Source organism: Vespa mandarinia, chromosome 1, assembly GCF_050613455.1.
Source record: "Vespa mandarinia isolate Hongniang chromosome 1, ASM5061345v1, whole genome shotgun sequence".
Lineage (NCBI taxonomy): Eukaryota > Metazoa > Arthropoda > Insecta > Hymenoptera > Vespidae > Vespa > Vespa mandarinia.
In genome coordinates, this window is record NC_140810.1 from 20168040 (window position 1) to 20192500 (window position 24461).

The following is a 24461-nucleotide window of genomic DNA, read 5'->3' on the forward strand; positions in this document are numbered from 1 at the left end:
TTGTGACAAGTGATATCTGTGGCAAAATTATGGCGAACTAATGAAAAAAGAACAAAGAAGAAATAATGATGAATCGAAAGGAAAATAGAGAAAGAGGGAGAGAGAGAGTGAGAGACAGAGTGAGGGGGAAAGAGAGATGGAAGGAAAGAGAGAAAGACAGAGAGAAAGACGAAGCATTGAGGGAATTGAGCCAAGATATACCAGCTGCGACTCTTTCGAGATATATATTTTATTGTCTTTATAAAAAGCTTAGAAAGTCGTTCGTTCTCGTTACGTACCATAGATGGCTCGATCGTTTATCGATCGGTTCATAAAAAAAAAAAAAAAAAAAAAAAAAAAAAAGAAGAAATGTAATAACTCATTATATCGCTTATTCCGAAAGTTAACGTATCGATAAAAAAGAATACGAGTGATTTTTATATCGACCATTTAATGTTTCCCACGCGTCGGAGAGAAGATATATAGAGGATATACTCGCAAAAGGAAAAGAACCGAATTGAAATTCGTGCCGATTCATTCATTTTCACCCTAGTGTGTGTGTGTGCGCGTACGCGTGTACACGTAAATACGAGGTCACGTGCTTGACGGAAATGGACGTACGAAAGGAAATTGCGATTTTCAAAAAGGTATTGTATATTCTTCTATAGATTTTTATTCTTCGACGTAGAGGTGTAAATATGTAAGTGATTTAGTCCCGGTCGTACGATACGAATCAATAAATAATAAGTTTGAAATTTCATTCGAAGCGAAGAAGAGGTGTCGAAACTGAACGTTCGTTCGATCGATCAATCGATCGATCGATCTCTGTTCGTGTTAGATCGTTGAAGAAGTGACCAGCACGAGTTTGAGAGAGTGAGGGGAAAGATCAGGTTTAGTTTTTTTTTGTTTTTCTTTTGTTTTCCTTTTTTATTTTTTTTTGCGGTTAGAAAAGAAAAAAAAAGAGAAGAGTAGGAATGGAGGGAATGTAGGGTCAGATGCAAGGTTCCAATTATTATTCGCGGTATGTAACCGTCAAAAATGAAGTAATGCTTATAAAGACGGGTAAATGCAGGTGCGTTGCACGTTAGCAGGTGCGTACTTCGGGAATGGGTCGGTTCTTAGGGCCACTTAAAGTTAAGAGGCGTGCACGAGTGATCCGCTTCGCGTGTCCTTGCAGCGTAAACGCATAATCGGACTCTGAGTGTATGCGCCGACTCAGTCTATGTTCTTTCGGTCTTTCGTGTCACGAAACCGTGCGCACGCATATCCACCTTCGTTCTCTTAGTCGTATTCTTCTTCGTCTTCTCCACGTACTCTTAGAGAACACGGAACCGTCACGAAATTCTCTGTCTCTCGGTTCACGCGATCCTTAATGATCTTACTACAGCTGCCGCGTTACGCTTTGATTCTGCTGCCATAGGATAAGAGAGAGAGAGAGAGAGAGAGAGAGAGAGAGAGAGAGGTGATGTATGTGATCAATAGAAAAAATAAAACGAAAAATAAACATAAAACTCGCTCGTTCTAGTTACGGCGGTGGAAAATCGAATTGGTCGACCACTCTCGTGTCCGTCCATTAATTTCATATAAAGCTTGACCAGCGTCGATTACTCGTCGTTTATTGAAAAGGGTCAAATCAATGGAATATGCCGATAAACTGAAAGAAAAACGTCGATGGACAAAGAAAGAAAGAGAGAAAGAGAAAGAGAGAGAGAGAGAGAATGTTCAAAGAGTGGAATCGTTGTAATCGAGTTTTCGAAAGTACGTGCACGAGTCGACGAGAGAGCGCGATCGGTGTCGTTCCCTTAATTAGCCGGGGATCGTTTTCGCTTCGTTTCGCTTCGTTTACGAGAGAAAGAGAAAGAGAAAGAGAGACACAGAGAAAGGGAGAGAGAGAGAGATAGCGCGTGGGTGAATGTGGCTGGCGTGCGTGAACGCGAGAGGAGGATACACACGCGGCATATCGTCGGACAAGGTTATCTCCTCGGATCCACGTTCGGTGTCGGTGGTAGTTGGAAGTTGTTCGGAAACCGGTAGCTACTTGGCCGCCGTACGGTAGCTGGCCTCTAGTTGCCGGTTAGCCGTACCCAAAGCACGCCGCCACCACCATCGCCATTTCTTCTTCTTTTTCTTCTTCTTCTTCTTCCCCTTCTCTTCTCTTCTTCTTTCTTCCTCTTAAGACCATCGGCTCTTCTTTTTTCTTGTTGTTTTTTTGTTTTTTTTTACTAATTTTAGTGGTCGTCCCACTATCCTTGTCCGTCGTAGCCTAACGAACATCCAAGAATCCTTGCTATGCAACATACATTTATTTCGCAACGTAAATGTACATTACATTTATTTCATGAGTTACCACTTGTACTGTCGCGCACCTATATAAAATAAGGGATAATAAATTTCCTGATGGTTTATATTTTTTTTTATCGATCCTCTTGGAAAATGTTCGATGATTATCACGGAAATGCAAGAACCTCGTGTTTCGAGGTTCATCTTTAAATAGAGAGGAAGAGAAAGTGAGAGAGAGAGAGAGAGAGAGAGAGAGGTATGGGGAGGGGAAAAATCAAAGGGAAACTTTGGTCGGCTTATACAAGAGAGCAAAGAAAATGGCGTGCACGTAACGACGTGGAAGACGGCGGCGGCGAGAGCAAATACGCTCGCAAATTGCCGCGCGCTATCGTTCTATCCGCGGCACGCCTAAGTGGATTTCTGCTTATTTCAATTCCGACGAGATTCAATCTTCGTCTCCTTCCACGAGAAAGAGAGAGAGAGAGAGAGAGAGAGAGAGAGAGAGAGAGAGAGAGAGAGAGAGAGAGAGAGACGGAGAGAGAAAGAGAGAGAGAGAGGGAAAGCGGAAGGTTTTCTTCCTCCAGTTGGAAGGGTGCTTGCCGACGCCCCTAAGTCGATTGCGGTAAAGTAAGAATCTCTTGATTAACGCTTCTTCGTATTTTCGATCCCAACAACGTTTCTGCAAAAGGAGATATCGTCGAGCGCCGCTATAATTTACGATCAGACCACTTGGAAATTTTATTTCCTTCTACTTTTCACTTTTCTTTCTCCTTTAGATGATCATGAAATCCAATTCATTGATTTCTTAAAAAGAGAAAATGTCGGGTGAGTTGTTTAAAGAACTAAAAAAAAAAGAAAAAAAAAAAAGAAAAAAAAAAGAAAAATAAATAAATAAACAAATGAATAAATAAACACGTTTTGCACGTAGATTTCTGTGATCATTTCTCGTGGGACGTGATATATCGTTTGGATTTGTTTTCTCTCTCCTTTTTTTGTTGATTCTTTTTTATTTATTTTTTTTATTCTTTTTTTGTTTTCTTTTTTCCTTCGCAATCGATCCGAAGGGCTCTGCGGCCGATGTTTAATTGCTTCGACGATATAAATCAATCGACATGCGATATCCCATGACTCGTCGTATCCCGTTGAATCTTTCCAAGTCATCCGTTCGATTCGACTCTCTATGAATCTGACTCGATCGTAATACAAATCGCATCTCACGCAAGATCCTTTGTACATTTATCTTTCATTGTACTTCGTGAAATCTGTTCGTATTAACCACCGAGTCGATTGTTTCGAGCACAGGTGTTCTCTCTCTCTCTCTCTCTGGTTATGCTAATGCTACCAAACACGAGACAATCGAGAGTCCATCTTATTCGCGGTACTCGGTAAAATTAGTGTCCTTAATTGGTTGGTTTCAAGGGGACGCGCATGCGCGTTGCCAGGCCGGTTTCAGTCGCAAAAGAAAAAAGGACGACGGCTGCGTAGGTAGACGAAAAGTAAAAAGAAGAGAGTAGAGAGAGTGTACACGGAAAGAAGGGGAGAAAGAAAATAAAATGTACGGAGTAAAAATAAGGGGAATAAGAAGGGATGGGGGAAAAAGTATGGTAGGTGGGGTGAAGGAGGAAGGATGAGAAGAAGAAGAAGAAGAAGAAGAAGAAGAAGAAGAAGAAGAAGTCGAAGGAGCAAAAGAATACGCGCAGGTGCTGACCACGGATGACTACCCGTCCCCTGATGATTGGCCACGCACCTTCTCACTTCGCGGTTACCTGCATCCCACTTGAGAGGAAGGTAGAGAAAGAGAGAAAGAACGGTAAAGAGGGGAGGAGAAGTAGTCGTTCTGCATAACATTATCGGTTGTATCGGCGAAAAGTATCTCTCGTTCGTCATCTCGATCGTATCGGGCAACGTCGTCGTTGCCACGCACGACTTTTGGCATCGACGCGTGAGCGGAATACATATTGCGTTTTCACTCCTATATATGATATATTATAGCGCTACTGGGATAACGATACGTAAATGAATATGATATTACGTTTCGTTAATTTTAATAATTCTCATTTAGTTACGAGCATCGAATTAAAGAAACGACAACAACAACGACAACAAAATTTCTACAATTATATTGCATGTCGTATCGCATGCGATCAAAGAAAATAAACCAAAAAAAAGACGATCCGGTGAACGCATGAAATCGTTTACATCCTCGTCAAGTAAAGTCGAGGAGATCGCAAATTCCAAGCATCGTTAAAACGCCGTCGAGGACGACTCGATCCGCTAATACTACTGGTCTTGCTAATTGAACGTGTCACACCGGTCGTCTCGAGAAACGCAACTACGCTGTGTTTATCGACCGTGCCGTCGTTTTCTCTCGAAGAAAGGACGGAAAGAGAACGCATACATGATTCCTACGCCTTTGAAGTTATATTGGCGTGTTAATTTAAAAAGCATATTATGTACGAGCATCTAGATCTAGAAGGTATTTATCTATCGATTTTAATTGTTATCTTCGGATGTTAAAATATCGAAAACTCGAGTCGAATATATGTAAGATCAAGCTGGATTTTGGAAAAGTTACCAATTATATCAGAGATCAACTATAAAGATACACATACATACATACATACATATGTATGTATAATTCGTGTTAACGATAATCACGCATGCAGCGGTGCATGCATTAATATTAGTGAAAATGGTTGATGAAGCGTGAGCGATTTAAGGGGCGCCTCATTAACGAAGGTAGCCGTTCTCTCTTCACCTCCACGGTTCCTTCTTCGTCGCGACGAAGAAGCAGGTAGGTAGGTGCTCGAATCTGATAAGAGTTAAACATCGCACGGCTTCGTTTGGCTCTTCGAAAGAACCGAGCGCGTTATAAGGTGCGAGCTGTTGTGGTATAATGTGGTAGCGAGGGAGGGGAGGATGATTGGGAGGAAAAGGAGGAGGAGGAGGAGGAGGAAGAGTTACCAAAGAGAAAGAGAATGGGAAAGAGGTCGAAGAAAAGGAATACTCTCGTTCGAGTTGAAAAAGAGGACGTTAAGAATTAGAGTGGCGATGATTGTGGTGGTAGTGGTGGTGGTGGTGGTGGTGGTGGTGGTGGTGGTGGTGGTGGTTGGTTGGTTGGTTGGTTGGTTGGTTGGTCGGAACGGGAGGAGAAGTGGAACGAGAAAAGGAATCGCGTAAAAGAAGACGAAAGAAGAGAGTAGGAATAAGGCCGTGTCGGGTTATCGCTTCGCGAGCATCTGCTCGCGTTTGTCATCCTTCTCGGCTACATCTGTCTAATTGACGCACGTACGTAAGTACGCACGAGAGAGTTCTACGTGCGCTCATGATCGCGCTTTCAGCGGAAGTTAAGTCAAGTCTGTAAAAAGAGAAAGAGAGAGAGAGAGAGAGAGAGAGAGAGAGAGAGAGAGAAAGTTTCGACAACGACGAGAAACGATGACGATCTGCAAGGGCCAAGTCCAAGGGCAGATGTTCATTAAGCTGTTTCTTCGTATGATCGGAGTCTCTTTGAGCCGGCCTTTACGGAACGAGAATGATTCGAGCAAATGATTCGACCTTGAAATTTCTCCTCGATCTTCAATGTTCTTCGTTACGTTTGATCATACGTTCGATTTAAAATTTAGATTTCTCGTTGTTATCGACGGCCGTCAATGTTTTTCATTACTTCACATTACGTTTCCTACATACGCTTAACTTGCACCTGTTACCGCAAATGTCCTTCATTTTTATCATTAATTGCCAGCGAATCAATTTGGTTAGGTACACGTCTGACTTGTTAAAATAATCATTTAATAAATTAATGAATTAAAAATATTCTCCGATCGTCTTTCCTTTGTAAATTTCAATTACGCAATATGTATATTATTTTTCTTAAGTGCCATTTGCCATTCGATACATATGTCGCATCTGAAGTCTATTCAAATTCATCGACGATTTTCGTCATGGTTCTTTTTACACCGCAATTATTCGCACCTGCGAGCCGGGAATTACAAATTCGGACGCGAAGAGCTATGTTGGCTTAATGCATGCGCGTTTAGAAACGTTAGTACATATCTCTAACCGCTTCTATGTGGCGTTCCGATGTTTCGAAACTCCGAAGAGAAGGAACGGAAATGAGATAGAGAGAGAGAGAGAGAGAGAGAAGGAGAGTATATAACACGTGCAGAAGTGATTACGAAGCCAAGATAGTACGTACGTATGTATCGTATTTTGGGTTTGCATGCGTTGGCCGATACCGAGCAGGACAGACAGGTAAAATCGTAAGGAGGCTTTAAGGAAGGTAGAAGAGGAGTGGCAAGAAGAGAAGGAGGAGGCCGGTTTTCGAGCAGGTAGCCACCGTCGTCGTTCGAACGTCATTGCCACCTGCCGTAGAGATCGAGGAACCTCGGGATAAGGGAGGCCGAAGAGAATCATTATTTTCTTAGGCAATTTACCTTTATGCTAAACAGCTGCCGAACCTGGTAACGCCTCGTTCACTCTTCTTCTCTCTCTCTCTCTCTCTCTCTCTCTCTCTCTCTCTCTCTCTCTCTCTCTCTCTTTTTCTCTTTGATTCTGTTGCTAATCAACGCCTTCCTTGGAAAAGCACGATACGAGTAGCCGTTTCGTTCTACCATCGGTCCCTAACTTCCCTCCTCTTCATTCCCTTCTCACCTATATTCTCTGTTCCCAGGTAGTTCTCAAATATGCTGTTTTTTCTCTTTTTTTTTCATGTTTTTTGATAATCCTTCGATTATCGAGTAATTCTATAACTTAAACGGTCTCGTTTTTTTAAATTTTAATCTCTGATATTACCTTGGCCTGACAGTTTAATCAATGGTATCGAATTATACGAGATCTATTATTAGAAAAATCCTAACGGTATACGTTCTATTCGAAATTAAAAAATTACATTCTTCGACTACCTTTTTTCGGAAGGTACATGTATAATTAACCGAAATTTCAAAGGTCATCATCGTTCTCGCTCGTTCATTCTGCCATATATATATATATATATATATTTTTTTTTTTTTTTTTTTTCTTTTAACGTCAAACCTAATCTGGATTTTCACTTTGCTCGGTAGAAAGCTCGCTCGGATAATTTGAGTCTAACGGCTTCGCTAATTTCTGGTAAGAGCGAATGGAAAGTCGCCGCCGAGTTGTCGCGATCGATCGTGATCGAACGCAACAAACCAAGTGCTCGTCGATTGGCAATGAAAGAGAGATAGAGACGAGGCGATAGAGACTCTCAGTCTCTCTCTCTCTCTCTCTCTCTCTCTCTTTCTCTCTTTTATCCTTTGGTCGGCACGTTTGTCGGCACGTTTGCGAACTTTGCGCCCGAGTCATGCATAGCTTTGCAAATCGGTTTCGTAAGAGACTTTACGTGGCTGTTGTCGTTGTCGTCGTTGTCGTCGTCGTCGTCGTTGTTGCCGATATTCTAGCGTGTAACGTTCCAATTAGAACGACCTCTCTAGGAAGATCATTAACGCGACATTAACGATAAGTGGTGACGATTACATGGGCCATTGAAGAGTGTAATGTAATAAATATCGATGGCTCGATGGTGTTAACAGCCAAACAAAATCCTTTTAGGAATTATTAAATAACGACGAGTTCCTTGCGTTTAAATTGTTCTTTGTTAAAATATTCTTGGGATCGCGATAACGCATTCTGCATTATAACTATTCTTACTTTCCTTAAAACGAGATTAGAAAGCATTAAAAGGAAACGACGCGCGTCATCGGCGTAGAAAAGTAACGTTCGAAGTCGACATGAAAAGTATCTAGGTCGTCTCTCTTCCTCTTTCGTTTATTGAAGAAATATCGCGTCGACGTAAACGCACGTGTTTAAAAGAAATATAAGGTCTCTAATGTTTCTCCACGGTTATGAGTTATCGCGGATCGTTTGTCGCGTCGTTATCGTCAGACCAGATGTGTCTCGCGAATAAAGAACTCCCCGGTGTCCAAAGGTGGCGGCAGGAGACACACCTGAGTACATCGTCATCTTCCTCACCTTCCTCGCGTTGGTCCTCTTTCTTTCTCTCTCTCTCTCTCTCTCTCTCTCTCTCTCTTCACACATTTTTACGAGCTTAGACCCGTGCACCGATAACGCTCGCGATCCTGCTAAATGCGCAAGTAAACTTAGAATTACCAGCTGCAACTGGTTCGAACTCGTCTGAAAGACAAATCGTCTGTGCTACCGTGCTAATTAACATTGCCGTTTCCCTCTCGATTCATGCATTTTATTCGTACGATAATGTTGCCGAGTAAGCGCCTTCTTTCTTCCTTCGGTCCAGCCAGTCGATCCACTTTTGCAAATATTTACAACGATGGTCGAACGAGAACGACCGAGAAAGAGTACCGTTGTCTCCTCGCGTAGAAAGACATTTAACGATATTCCTCTTTCATTTATGAAATCCATTTAAAAAAAACTCTGTTAGTATCGATCAGTTTTTTTTTTTTTTTTTAGATATTAGATCGACGCTTTCTATACGACCTCAAAATGCTTCGAGTCTTCGTTATAAAATATTACTCTATAATTAATAGAAATATTTTACGGAATAGGATCGATCAAGGAACGATACACATATATTCATTGTTTTTCTCCACAATTGCAATTTATTTGAACTTCGTTTTAAAACGCGAGGTTATCTTAGAACGTAAAAAGGTACATACAGGACATTCAGCGGAAATCGCTGCGGCGCGAACGGACGCATTACGACGCATAACAACGTCGTACCTTCTCGTTCGCGCATTATATCATACTTTTTTTTTCTTTTTTTTTTCTATTTTTTTTTTTTTTCTTTTTTTTTTTTTTTTTTTAATAATATATTCTATATCGACAATAATATTCTTATTTTGTAATAACGTAACTAATATGCACGGCGTAGCCTATTTATGGCAACTCGGAGTAATATATTTACACGCCTTTTAGCGATTAACTTAAACTTTATTAGAGCTCGCATCGATGTATACTTGTGTACCACTCGATATTATCATCATTTTTATTAAGAGCGAGATCTCTCTCCCTCTCTCTCTCTCTCTCTTTCTCTCTTTTATGTAGAAAAGACAAACGCGAATAAAAACCATCGACCTGTACAACACATCTCATTTCTAAGTATCATTTGTCAATCAGTTTGAATCTACTAACATATGAAACGTTACACCATTCTTTAATAATTTTTAATATAGTTTTCATGCGAGCAACGATCGGAATTTTTGTACCATTCGTTCCGACAACATTTTGCATTTAAATGAAATTAAAAGTTAATATTTCACGCTACGGTATTATTCCTTAAGCTCGATGAATACAAGTTAAGTACGAATGAAATCCTTCGAGATCGCAATGATTTTCGGAACTTGATATCCAAGAGAAGTTCGAGCGGTCAAATATTCGAGCTCTGGCGATTGGTATTTATTGTCTTACTTTTCGTTATTGCGTAAATGCGTTTTGAAATTATTCGACCGTTCGCAGATCTCTCGAGTTACGGCGAATAAACCTTTAGAAATAAGCGTTAAATTTGTTACAAGAACAATTTCTATCTTCAAAAGGATTATCGTCGAACTTGTTTAGCGAAAAAACGACAATAGATCAATCGGATAAATATAGAGTCTTCATTCTTATTATAGTAATATGTATATAAATTTGCCAACGAGGATGTACGTAATAAACGTCGATATAGAATTTTCTTGCGATTCGACGTTTAGAAACTAGGGCATCGGGCACACTCTATTAACTTCGGTGGAGGAGCTTCGTTTAGATGCCATGCCTAAAAGCAAAACTAGAAAGAAGAAGAATTTCTCTCTCTCTCTCTCTCTCTCTCTCTCTCTCTCTCTGACTCTGTTTTTAATCGTCTTTCCTCTTTCTAAGTTTCCCTTCGGTTTGAATGGTCCTGGAGACGAGATCTACGCAGGCACCGAGAGACGCACCGGTCGTCGATTCGCCTTCTGGGGTGTTGACGATCTTACTTAGAGTCATTATGTAACTGCATGCGATCCTAAGTACAGAGAGCTTTGAAAGCTTTTGATTATGCGAATAAGCCGGTATAGCCCGTCTGAGAGTGTCGAAAGCGGCGCTTATAGTATGAACCCGCGTTCTTTCTCTGGCATTCGCTTCGATCCTTCTTTCACGGGTCATATTTTTGTAATTTCGTTGTTGGCCACTTCCTCCACCGGCAGCATTACCCTGATGATGCCTCGAATGATTGGTCTGTTGGATGGCTGGAGATTGATGACTTTGTTGCCGATGCGGTGGTACAGGATGATGATGCTGCTGATGATGATGATGGTGATGATGATGATGGTGATGATGGTGATGCGACTGTTGATGATGATGACCATTATCTACCGGATAAGACGGCGGTACTCTTTCGTACGTTCCGCTCACGGCCGGATGCGAAGGCACTCTTGGAATTTCTCCTCTTAAAACGAGTGCCAATGGTTCCTCTTGAAGTTTCGGATGCGGTGGAAGAATGATACCAGGTGCAAGAGGAGCTGGAGAATTATTACTCGTAGGTGCTGGTTGTTCGAACCTCTGACGTATTTCTCGTCTCGGAATCGCGTTACGAACTTGAATCGGAGAATCTGGCCTGCGGTTGCTCGTCTCTCGTAACCTCAGCAACGCTTCTTCTTCGATTCTACCTTCTTCCCTTCTTCTGGTCTCTTCCTCTTCTCTTTCTATTCCACGAGCACCACTCGACGTGGCAGATACGATCGTAGAAACAGCGTTGCCATTCGACGCTGTCGTAGTCGAAGATGCCGTTTTCGTTGTGCTCGCCTTCGTCTCGTTACTTTTGCTCGACGTGCTGCTCCAAGGTCTGAAGGGACTCGGTGATCTGGCTGGTCTCGATTCTTCGTCAGCAACAACCCTTTCCTCGATTTGTTCGAATCTTCTCTTCTTTAACGGTGCCGTACTCGGCTCTTGTATTTTTCTCGGTTCGGCGAGTTTTCTCTTGTTTCTCAAGGAAATTGGTATCACTTGAACCTCGACGCTGTCCTCGGAGGCACTTGGCGAGTGCAAACCAGACATGTCGTCCTCGTCGCCACCGCTGCAGAATCCAGCGTCTCTCTCGGAGCCCGCCATTACACCAGCTGCAACCGAAAAAAGAAGTCGATCGTCAGTCATCGAGCCAGTAATTACGCGTTTAATAGCCAATAACTGTGGAGTGAGAGAGAGAGAGAGAGAGAGAGAGAGAGAGAGAGAAAGGGAAAGAAAAAGAGTGTAGTATGTGTGTGTGTGTGTGTGTGTGTGAAAGAAACAGAGAGAGAGAGAGAGAGAAAGATGGACAGAAATAGATGGATGATCGAGCCTGATGCTGCACGCGGAGCTCAGCGAGGGATAATGGGAAGTTTAAAGAGCAAGATGGCGAGAGGAATCTTAAAGAGATAACGATTTTCGGATTACGAGTTTGAACTTTGCGGCAAATTTAATATATTACTTTGTAAGCATTATCGGAATCGTTACAATGTTATCGAATTCCCAAGTAGGTGCTGTGTGAGAAAAACTCCGTAGGAACTTGGCGAACGTTAAGGTCGTCCAAGAAACGAACGATAAATCGCACTCGAAGCGTTCCCCGGTAGGTTGTAAATTAAGCGCAAAGCGAGTCACGAGGATCTCGTAGGCGCGTCGACGTCGCCGATACGCCGTCGCGCCGCCTCCGCCACCACCTCGTCAGAGTCACCATCCTCGATGTTTTTCCACGAATCAACCGATCGAACGACCGACCGACCGACCGACCGACCGACGCTACTCTTCGACTTCTTCCAATCCTACATCCTTTGTCGTGCCCTGCCGTGCCGTGCCGTAAATGGCGAAATATACGGCAGAAAGTCTGACATTTCGTGCTGGCCACCCCCTCCTTCTTATGTAACGTGTTTGCGAGTTAATTGCATCTAAGACTCGTATTTAACGAGTTTTCAACGCTTCAAACTCTAAGAAACGTTGCCAGATGCCAGATTTTGATTTAACTCGAAACTAATCGAATTACCTTAACAACGACTACCATTCTCCGATCATTTTTATCAAATTCATTTAAATATCATCGTCGTATATTGATAAATATTGAAAGGGTAAAAAAGAAAGACCTCAATAAAGCGTACATCCGTAAACGAAGATTTGCCGTTATAAACAGAAGCGAATAGAAAAGAAGGAGAAACGAGCTTACGCGATCGTTTCCTCCGCGAGTGATTCCGTGGGCGGAATCGCGCCGGAGACGGGATGTTTTCAACTTCGGTGCGTCATCCAGCTGGTACCATCTGGCGTACAGGGCTCGGCCGATTATAATACGCGCCTCTCCCACTCTTTCTTTCTCTCTCTCTCTCGGTCTTTCGTTCTTTCACTCCATTCTCGTTTCTCTCGAGCGGCTACATAAGCAGAAACGAAATCTGCTATTCTCGGCCATCGCCGACCCCATAGCCAGGAATCCGTCGGTTCGTTAAAAATACGTACGACCCACCGGAGGCAAGTGGCACGTGTCGGCACGACGCGGCCTAGTTAATAGCAAAGATTTCTTACTATCGTGAGAAAAATATTTATCTTTTTTCTCTCTCTCTCTCTCTCTCTCTCTCTCTCTCTCTGTCTATTTCGTTCTTGAAACTAACGATACCAATAACATCTCAAAGTAATCGTTTTCTCGAAGCAACGTTAAACGTTCGTTCGATAGGAACGTGTTTACTCGATTCCGACGACTCTTATTATTATACAAGTCGCGTACCGACACGGTAGACGCTCGAGCTTCGCCTTCCATCTACTATTTTTGACGCTCTCTCTCTCTCTCTCTCTCTCTCTCTCTCTCTTTCCTTCTCTCTTGTGTCTTCCTCTCGGCACGTCGTGCGGCAGGTTAAACGAAGTCGATTGTCCGTGTTCGTCTCCTAAGACCGAACGACCGGTAAGCTAGACGAATGACGCCTGTCGTTGAACGATACGACGACGAGAAGAGCCGACGGTCAGGTCGATCGATCGTTCTGACGATAATTTATCGAGTTCTCTACCCCCTCTATTCTTCCTCTTCTTCTTCTTCCACTTCTTCTTTTTATTTCACTCTCGACGATCTTCATAATATATATATATATATATATATATATATATATATATATATATATATATACATACGTATATATCTGATACAAGATCCGTATTCACGATTCACGTCCGTCCAACGTTTCTGGACCATAGATATAAAGCTTTGTTATTTTTCTCCTTCTCTCTTTCCCTATCACGGTTTGTTTCTGATCGTACGCGACAACGAACCTGCATGACACGTCGTTCTAGTTTCTCGATTACAGATTAGATCACGTCGTATTTCTCTTTCTCTACCGTCCGATGCACCCTTTTTGCTCGAATTCTCTCTCTCTCTCTCTCTCTCTCTCTCTCTCTCTCACCGTTTCTTTCTCTTAAGAAGGAAGCTTCTCGCTCGTTTCGAGCCGAGGACGGTGGCGGTAGCAGCCACATGGCTCTGGCGCCAACCTCGTCTACGTCGCTTTCCTTTTATTGCCTTTCCGGGAGGCAAACGCGCTTGCACACTCGGCGACGGGATCGTCTTTCTCGTTGGCGACCGCACTGACCTCGGAGAGCTCCTGCTGCATCGACCGCTACTGTATCGACCTATCGAAAGATTGCGTGCTCGTAATGCTTCTTGTTTTATACGTATGTTCGTTCTTTTCGAATCCTTTCTCTAAATCTACATCTTTCTTTTATGATTCTTCCCATTTCCTTTATATTATATTACTTCTACATTCGTTCGTACACGTCTTCCGCACCTATCGACCTCCCCTTCCCCCTCCCTCACCGTCGCATCCAATGACGTTCAAAAACGTGACGCAAATATTGAGAATTAACGATTTCATGTACTCGAGATAATCACGAAATACCACGTGTTACGAAAGAAGAACGATTAAGAAATAATTCCTTAAATCAAAGAGTATGATATAAGTTTGGACGTTAATTTATTTTAAAATTTTAACAAATAAGAAATTTCTTTGAAAATTACAACTTTAACGAAAGAAGAAACGATACGAGATTCCTCGAGAGATCACCTATAACACCTGCGTACGATCGAACGAAGGATATAAATCTAAGAAGGATACTCTCTGTTAAAGAGATATAACACTTCGACCAGCTGGCATAAAGAGGAAAGGTGAAGAGGGGAAAGAGAGAGAGAGAGAGAGAGAGAGAGAGAGAGAGAGAGAAGCTAGGTCGCGTGTTACAAAGCTTTATCGCACCGATAACCAACCTGGATTCTCGCCTATCGGCCATCTGCTTCTACTCGATCGTTGAGTGTCGTCATCGTTGAGACTTCTCAGCGAAATCGCATATTCTCATATCTGAGATTACCGAGAATCCTTTGTTTGCCCTCTCTCTCTCTTTCTCTCTCTCTCTCTCTCTCTCTCTCTCTCTTCCTTTCCTTCTTTTCTTTTTGCGAGACAACGAAAGAAAGAAAGAAAGAAAGAAGAGAAGATAAACGGGAGCTCTCGACGATAGGAGGACGTAGGAGTCGACGAAGTCGAGAGAGGTCTTCGAGGTCGGCGACAGGCGCCAGTGAAGCGCGCACACACGATCGATCTCTCTCTCTCTCTCTCTCTCTCTCTTTCTCTCATTCTTTTATAAACACATCGACGGAGAAACGAGATAGCATGCTCGATCGTGCTGAAAGGAAGAGAGAGAAATGTTTCGCGACTAGCAGTCGTGATATCGTTCGATATCGAATTCCATTTCATGATTTGTCGGTCCAGGCTCGCGTGGATCGCCGATAAGAGCTGCGAATCTCGTAGAATACGAACGCATCTATATGTTACGTATATGTATATCGAGTTATTTTTTTTTTCTTTTTCTTTTTTCATTTTTATTTTATTTTCTTTTTTTTTTCTTTTTTTTTTTTATCAACTTCCAGTCAAGAGAGTGAAGGAAAAAATAAAAAGAGATAATATAAAAAGAAAAAGAAAAAAAGAACGAGAAATATGAAACGTATATACGTATATATATATACATGTATATGTATATGTATATGTATATGTATATGTATATGTATATGTATATGACTTTGATGAATGCCAGAACGAAATGATTTGTTTGCAAAATATTACGTATGGGATGATGCGTGTGTCGCGAATGTCTACCTCGAAGATGCGCCGCATGAAATCTATTTTTAAAGTGTGATATCAGCGGGAACGATCAGCTGTTCGATATACTTGCTTCCTTCCGATAGAGCGACAGTTTCTCTCTATGTAAATAATTACGCATGCGATGAGTTTGTGCGTTTCGAGTGTCATCGAAGACAACTGGCCGCAAGAAGCATAGTATAAAGTATAAACGATTGCACAGGATCGCAGGAGTGCAACCGATCGAATCGATGTCCACATGTGTGCCCCACGCATATATATGTACGCTTACAATACGCGGCCATCTTTTCTCTTCTTCTCGTTCGGCAATTGTTCAAACAGAGACCGAAATAGTTCGAGGACAACTGTGCAAACTCTTACGTACGACGAATTGTAACGAATCGTAGAAATGAGAGAGAGAGAGAGAGAGAGAGAGAGAGAGAGAGAGAAGGCGTATGCGCTTCACAATTTTTTTTCGTTTCGCCGAGGACGGTGAAAGATAATCGAGGGATACAAAGGCGCGGTCTAATCTTCGCGCCTACTCGAATTTTATACGGGGTATATTTTTAAAGAAAAAATGTAACAAGAAGCGCGATGAATTATTTATTTATTTTTTTTTTTATGAGAACACGCAAATCGATTCGAATGTTTTTATATCAAGTAGAGAGAAGAAATGAAAAAGTAGATTTTCTTCTCTTCGCTCTTCCCCTAAATTTATCTATCCATTTAAAGAAAATATACGAGAGACGAAGCGGAAGCGGCACGATTAATTTCCCACAAGTATATTCTTTTGCAAATCTATTAAAGCTTCCTCGAAACAATCCCGTTTCGCGAAAAGACGGAAGAAGGATGTCAGCGACCTCGTTCCTTCCAAGTACGCCTCGACGACCTTGCTTGGCGTGCAGTCACGCCTTTTGCTTCGCGTAACGTTCCCGCTTCCCGTGGAAGATGCGTTCGAAGATTGCGTTTAACGATGGCCAATTTGCTGCCGTTTCACGCGACCACTTGCCGTCCCCTTTCGACGTTTTTCTTTCTTTCTTTCTTTCTTTTTTTTTTTACACGGATCTTTCGATACATTATTCCTATAGACAAATTTACGAAGAGGATAGAATCGAAAATTCAGCTTCCTTCCGTGTCTCATCTTCGTTTTCGTCTTCATCTTCATCCTCTCTCTCTCTCTCTCTCTCTCTCTCTCTCTCTCTCTCTCTATTAGACGTTTCGAAAGAGTGCTTTGGCCGCCTACAGCGTGCCTCTTTAGCTTCTACGAGCTGAAAATAAACGGTCGTTCGTAAATGCGACTACCGCGAAGGAAGAGAGAAAGAAATAGAGAGAGAGAGAGAGAGAGAAAAAGAGAGAGAGAGCCCAGGCCAAATAGTTTCTTCTTGAATTATAAATAAATGTCGAGTTCGGGTGAAGAGAATGATCGAGCGGTCATGGTGACTGAGTGCGTACCACGAATACCGATTGTTTCTCGATTTTGGCGCCTTGATATCTCTCTCTCTCTCTCTCTCTCTATTATTCTCTCGTATTCTTATAGAGATACTTTGCTACTCATTGAAATTTTTCAACGCGTACATATCGAACAATGACGTTGATTAGATCGATATCGATAAATCTTCAAAGAACTCTTTCTATCTTTCACGATCGTTTGATATTTATTTCTATCTATTGACCGATTTAATTTTAATTTGTCTCTATAGAGAATCAACGGCGACGTACGAGTGTCCAGTTCTTTCGAATTGACTTAGCGATCGTTACCTCGATCATTGAGTATCGATGAAAATCGACAGGCTGACGAGTTTCTCTTTGGATATTGCCGATGTTACATTGAATTACGAGGCGCGAGTTTTCATTCGCGAATCAAATTCGAATGATTGTCACTTAAGTCAGAAATAGAAGAGCGGGAGACGGAGGAGAAAGAAAGAGAGAGAGAGAGAGAGAGAGAAAGAGAGAGAGGGAATATGAAGGTACGAACTGCTGTCAACGAGTATAATCGTCCCGTGAATCGGCAGGAAACGACGCGTCCACGCTCGAGCCGACGGAGATTTATCGACGAGTTTTGCTTTTTCCCCTTTCTCTCTCTCTCTCTCTCTCTCTCTCTCTCGCTTTCGAACGTTCGCGCGAGTAGGCGCTTCGCGGAAAGCCTTCTAGCGGAAACGCGCACGAGAGTCAGTCGTAGCCGTACGAGAACGGAATATGTATAATGACGCTTATTTTCTATCTTTCTCGCACTCCCTCGACCTTATTCCTTCTTCTTATTCTTACTCTTCTCTTCTCTTTCACTTCTTTTCCCTTCCCTTCCATTCTCTTCTCTTATTCGTTCTACGGTTGGCTCGTAAAATGCTTAAGAGTCTGGCGCTAGCCAGATGCTCGTAAGGATACTAGTTTACGCACATATTCGAGCCTACTTTTCTTTCTTTCTTTCTTTCTTTCTTTCTTTTTTCCTTTTCTTCGATTTCTTACTATTTTTCTTTCTTTCTTTTTAATTTAATTGTATTTTTCACCTCTCTTCTTTCATATTAACCCTTCGCGCTCAAAATATTACTCACAGGCACTGCCAAAGTTTAACGTTGTACTCAAATCGTGACAATATTCAGGCACTGAAGATCAAACTGTTGTAATTTATAGGCTATATTGCGATTTCGTATGTCATTAATTTTAGTATTTAGTCATTTGTTGGACCGATTAAAAGGAAAAAGAAAAGAAAAAAAGAAAAGAAAAAATATTCACCATGACGAAATATGTGATAGAAGAAGCGCTGTCTCGGGATAGCAGTGATGATGGATTTATTAAGGACGAATATGAAAGTGATCGTTTTGTGCGATCAAGCTAGGATTCTGACGTTATTTCACTAGAAAAAAAAAAAAAAAAAAAAAAAAAAAAAATATTGCAATACACTACCTTGTCTGTTCAATCAAAAAAGGCTAAAAGACGAACGACGTTTATTTTTGTGAAACTTGCGATGATCAACCGAGTCCTATATCCTGCTAATTCCTTTAAACGGTATCATAGACATAAAAATTACAAATAATTTATAAATGAAATTTTCATTTACGAAATGTTCACATTACGATAATAATGAAATGACGTTAAAATATCTTGCCTTTTAAATTTTATGTTCTAATAAATCACATATAAAACCAGATAAAGCCAATAAAAGTCCGAGCTGTTGAAAGCTTTAGACTCGAGAATAAGTTTGAGGGCAAAGTCGATGTAAAATTAATTCGCGCTATCGTAAATGTTAAATATGCTCGTGAGTATATTAAAATCGATTAAAATATATACGTATCGTTTGAGAAATTTGTTAATGTTTGAGGAATGTTTGAGAACGAGTTTATGGATTTAACGAGATTACGAGAAAGAGAATTAAGTGCGTTGGCCGAGAAAAAGTTTAAGCGCAAAGTCGATGGAAAATTAATACACGCTATCGTTAAACGTTAAATGCACGTGATTATATTAAAGTCGATTAAAATATACACGTATCGCCCAAAAAATTTGTAAATGTTTGAGGAATGTTTGAGAACGAGTTTATAGATTTAACGAGATTATAGGAATACGAACGAGAGCGAGTTAAGTGCATGCACACTCATACTCGATCTCGGACCGGTCGAGCTCGGTTATATCAATCGAACGCGAAGAGATAACAGCACAAATTCCCGTTCCATTGACTTTGTCTCTTGACCTTTGGCAGCAACACTCGAGCTTCCTGACTTTCTAACGCAAGCCTCGTGCGTCCGGTGCCGTTGCTTCTCGATCGCCTTATCCTCTTTGCTCGTCGCATTGCTTAGAATTAAGAGAGCGAGCAGAGAAAGAGAGAGAGAGAGAGAGAGGAAAGCGAGTAAGCGAGCGAGTAAGAAAATTTTATGAGACGCAACGATACGAAACATTTTCGCAATCGTCTGACACGCGCTTGGAACGTCGCGTTATTTTTATTTTTTTTCTTTTTCCCATATTTCCTTCTGTTTCATATAAATATTTTCATTCTCAAAGAATTATAACGTAATATATCAATCCACGACGCAATAAACAAAAATTACCAGGCGTGTGGTCCAATCTTATTGCAATAGACTTGCGATAATAAAAATTAATGAAATACGTAAAAATGTTAACGTATCTACAATTTTAAACGTTTTAATTCGCTCGTGAATTTTGTTGATCCGATTTTCTCTTTATCGCTAAAGACGACTAACGTCAGCTGTAGCTCTCTTATACATTCGTCAATGTATATGCGCGCACACGCACACGTACACAGCGAAAGATACACAGAGAGAGAGAGAGAGAGAGAGAGAGAGAGAGAGAGAGAGATCTTACACGAGCTCTCGACGAGACGGAAGGGAAGAAAGTTGGCGTTACGCGTCCCGTGACGAACGCTTTACACGGAGTAACAGCCGTAAGAGAGCCACAGGTGCGCCCATGTTTATCCGTCGATCCAGAGATACATACATATATGTATGTATGTAACTCTGTTCGTTCTTCCACTCGAGTACACATCTATACATGTGCACACGTAGATACCTACATTAAAACGCAGGCTTATATGGTATTAAAACGCGCACTCGGCGAGCACGATATTATCGATACAAGTCCGAATAATCGATCTAGATCCGGTCGAAGAGATACCGGGTTCCGGATATGAATATAAAAAGAGAGCCTTGCAATAAGGTCACGAAGGTGTAGACCCGTCGACACGCACTCTTGCTTACCGTTTATCCTTTTTAACGACATAGTACAAAACGTAACTGTGAAAATAATACTTAATATACAAGGTCTATCCTTGTAAATGAGTTTTACTTTTGTTCGTTTGCCTAAGTTTATATATATATATATATATATATATATATACACAAAGAAGTCATGAATATACATAAATGTGTATATTTATATATACGATTTCTTTGATCCTGACTTAAGATTAGTAGATTATGCTCATAAAGATGGATACTATGCTAACGGGACGTTCTATTTATTGCACAGGTAAAGACCATTCGCGTAGGAGAGGATCTTTTCTTCGTTTCTATGCTTGTATCTATATAGAAAGGAAGGCCGAACAGGTAGCAGGTGCGCGAGTTCGATGCACAGGTGGGTGAAAAGAAGAACGTCTAATACCTTTCTCTTTCCTTCTTCTGACCTCTACTCTCATCCTTTTCTCTTTCTTTTTCTCTCCTTTACCTGGGATGCACAATCTGGGTATCGATTACATTCGGCTAGACTTCGAACCACGGGTGGTACTTCTCAGATAAAATTGTTATTCTCCTAACGATTTCGCCTAACGGCTTTTGCAAAGTCGAATTTCACGAGCGACCGCTCGTACGGAAAAGGGAAGATCCTTTAGATCGTAGAATACAAGCATTTTCAAAAGCGATATATTCTCAAACAATCCCAAAAGGTTTTAACATTATACCGTGAAAATTTTATCCGACAGAAAAGAACGATCATATTGATAGTTTAATTCATTTCCTTTAAGATCGATAGACTAATATTGAGCCAAGATAAGATTGAATTAAGGAAAAAAAAAAGATCGATGTTCCTTTTTATCAACTTGAAATTTAAGTGAATGAATTCCCTATCGTACAAATTTTCAACGATCCCTACTCAAATAGATTTTTCCGATAGAACAGATAACAATGAAAGCGAATGGAATGACGTGCGTGTGACAAAATCTGACCTAAATACAATCGGATGCGTGGGTAGTCCGTCTTGCGATATACGCGAGCTGTCCGTTTGTTGTGAACTCTTAAAAATGCTTATTTATATTTTCCTTACAAAAGAGAGAGAGAGAGAGAGAGAGAGAGAGAGAAAGAGAGGGAGATAGAACGATTGAAACTTTTTTTTTTTATCGAAGATTTCAACGAACAATTTCCTCAAAGTCATTGTATTATAAATCTTAGCTGACTCAGTAGCGAACGCACGTGCGCGCCCGTTCGAGAGAGTAAAAGTGTACGCGAGTTGGAAGAAAAATAAAAGTTTAGAAGAGAACGAGCATGCGAGAGGCCAGGAGGGATTAGGTAAATAATTACTTACAAGAATTTCTCTTCGTCCGAGATACTTGGTAATATTTAATTTCTTTCTTTCTTTTTTGTTTTTGTTTTCGTTTTTTTTTTTGTTTTTTTTTGTTTTTGTTTCATTTAATCTTTCACCATGACGACGAATATCGCATGATTATATTTCTGATCTCTAAACCGAAGAAATCACGTATTTCTACGAAATACGTGTTAAATCCTCTTTTAGGATCTTTATCGAAAGGAAGAGAGAGAGAGAGAGAGAGAGAGAGAGAGAGAGAGAGACAAAGCAAAACAAAATGAAAGAAAAAGAGGGAGTATATCGAATGGTATATATAATACGTGTAAAGAAACGATTAGAGAGAGAGAGAAAGAGAGAGAGAGAGTCGTTGGATTTTTAGCACGGTCAAGGGGTCGTTCGTCGGAGCAAGTTAAATCGCTTTGTCCATCTCTGTCTCTGTTGTGTGTGGCGCGACCCACGCTGGCGCCGGCGCGCCCTCTCTCTCTCTCTCTCTCTCTCTCTCTCTCTCTCTCTGTAACACACACTGTTACTACTCGCAGCATCCAACTCTCGAAGCGCAACTATTATTCTCATCTTTCTATCTCACTCCGACGCACCCACACGAAGTGAAACGAAACGAGAAAGAGAGAGAGAGAGAGAGAGAGAGAGAGAGAGAGAGAGAGAGAGAGAAAGACTCGATTCCCCGGCATCGTGTCTCGCGGCGGCACAGAGAGTCACTCGATCTCTCACTCCGGTCCGGCTGGCGCCGCTCATAACAATAATTATCATTCTCCGCGACCCCCACCAACGATACTATCAATCGACCAAATGCCTGCCGGCACATTCAACGCAATCGCAACTTCTACCCGCCGTTAACTAATCGCTAACTGAGAGAAAGAGAACGAGAGAGAGAGAGAGAGAGAGAGACTAAGGCGCCAGATTTAACCTCCTATTTCAGCCGTTTCGCGCTGCTGCCTGCGATCATTCCTTCACTTTTTTTCTTACAATTAATTTTCCCTCCCTCCCAACCCCCTCCCCCTCTCACCCCCACTCTCTCTCTCTCTCTCTCTCTCTCTCTCGAAAAACGATATCTTTTCTTCTCTTTTTCATTGGTTTTCCATATTCTTTTTCTCTTTTATACGTGCAAAGCAGTCAGATACCTGTCGTACGATTATTATCGATGACAATAAATGGACAGTTACGATATAGATGTATATCATCCTTGATCAAAATTAAATTCTATTTATCTTCGAGTATTTGCTTCTTTATGTACTATAGAAACGCGTTCTTTGTTGTTGTGTGTAACTTTCTGACGTCGACCTTATCGTAAGGCAACTTAGATTAATATTTGTAAATAGAGGAAGGCGAAAGAGAAAAACTATTCGTATTGCTTTGCCTCACGAGAAATACAGAAAGTATATACGTATCGTCGAAAGAAAAGGTCGACCCATTTGGTGTCGTGTTTTGAAATATTTCTTTCTTTCTTTTTTTTTTTTTCTTTTTTTTCTTTTTTTTTCTTTTCGTTATAAGAAGAATAAACGTTGACGAGTCGTATTCGAGATATACGCTTTTACGCGTACGTCCGCATTTGATATTAGAAGTAGGATAGCATTAGTTTAAAAGTTAGTTTGAAATTATACCGAGACGATAAGAGATCTTACCTTCGAGTCGTCAAAACAAATAGATAATAAGGAACGATAATTTGAAACGATCTCTTGTATCGTCTCGGTCGTTGATAGATAATAAAAATAATATACACAAATCACCTTTCATAAAAGCGGAGAGCTCTGACGTTGTTTCCACCACGTGTCCGCTCATTTTCCTCTCATGAACGCGCACGTTCACAGCTAAAAAAAAAAGATCTTCTCTCGAAATAAGAGAAATCAGATCTTGATTCTCCAAACACCCGCGCACTTGAAAGGTTCACGACACTGAATCTTCTAATCTGTCTCCTTGCGCTGTGTCACGTGTCAATGACAATGGTGTAAAATAAATTAATTGATTGACAAAAGTGAAGAAAAGGCAAAAAAAAAAAAAAAAAAAAAAAAAAGAAAGGGTAGAAAAAAAAACTCGTCTATTTCCTCTCCAAGGTAATCCAAAAATCCAACAAGTGGAGTCACACGAACGCGTATAATATATCCTTTGAACGAATGATATCGTTCGTTCTATACCTCGCGATAAGTTTTTCTTCGTGTTTTTTTCTAAACGTTTTTAATGTCGAACCGAAAGATGCTTGCCGAAGGAGCAAATAAGCGTCCACGCTCGTTCGAGGTCGACAGCGTACTGATTCTCGCCTCGTGTTCTAGACTCGGCGCCGCTCTTCGTCGGCTCGCCGTGTGCGAGGGAGTTCTGACTGGCCTGTGCGGTCCTTCCACCACTACTATCACTACCACTACTACCGTCAGTACCACTACTACCACGACGACGACGTCGACGACGACTGTTACCAATATACTACCACACCATCGGACTACCGTCTATCGGCGACACAAGGATGCGGCACTTCCAGCAGTGGCTGGACACGAGATCGAGAAGAAGAAAAAGAAGAAGAAAAGGAGGAGGAGGAGAAAGAGGAGGAGGAGTGTCGACTGTGTCGGCTCTACGAAACGCGACGCGCCGTATCGACTCTCGTAGTAGGGGTAAGAACGTCAGGAAAGGATCGGAGTTTGTGTAAGAGTAAGAGAGAGAGAGAGAGAGAGAGAGAGAGAGAGAGAGAGAGAGAGGGAGAGGGAGAGAGAGAAAGAGAGAGGAATATCGTGTTGTCGAGAGGAAGGGGAAGGTGCACGCATTGTTGGCGGTAGGAGGTAGCGGGGGCCGACAGAACGGCGCCACTTCTCTTTCTTTCTCTCTCGCACTCGCGTGGATACACACATACAGACACACACACACACACACACACACACACACACATATACATCCTTAACGCATACATCCTTAAACCACCCACCAGTCCTAGCGAGTTCCATGCTACTCTCTTTCTCTCTTCCGTCCTGTATAGGGAGAATCGCGACTTTATGGGACTCACCGACAACCACCAGAGCGTCTCGCTGGTCAAGGAGCCCATTTACCACTCCTGATCTCCCGGAGATTCGACCTCCGAATTCTTTTCGCTCTCTCTCTCTCTCTCTCTCC

At 41.6% G+C, this 24461-nt stretch overlaps 1 protein-coding gene and 1 long non-coding RNA gene across 2 annotated transcripts in view; one reads left to right on the forward strand and one right to left on the reverse strand.

The window, feature by feature from the left end:
• The first annotated feature begins 495 nt into the window (after window positions 1-495).
• The window catches only part of LOC118447554 (uncharacterized), a 27052-nt gene continuing 3086 nt past the window's right edge, over window positions 496-24461 (forward strand). Inside the window, exons 1-2 of the long non-coding RNA XR_004839902.2 lie at window positions 496-626; window positions 23636-23968. This is a non-coding gene — a long non-coding RNA (uncharacterized LOC118447554). The remainder of the gene's footprint in view (window positions 627-23635; window positions 23969-24461) is intronic.
• net (atonal bHLH transcription factor 8-like protein net) lies at window positions 9106-23669 on the reverse strand. The gene is given in 4 exon segments (XM_035879637.2): window positions 9106-10450; window positions 10452-10572; window positions 10575-11324; window positions 23096-23669. Coding segments are annotated over 4 exon segments (1293 nt in total). The 5' UTR covers window positions 23148-23669; the 3' UTR covers window positions 9106-10080.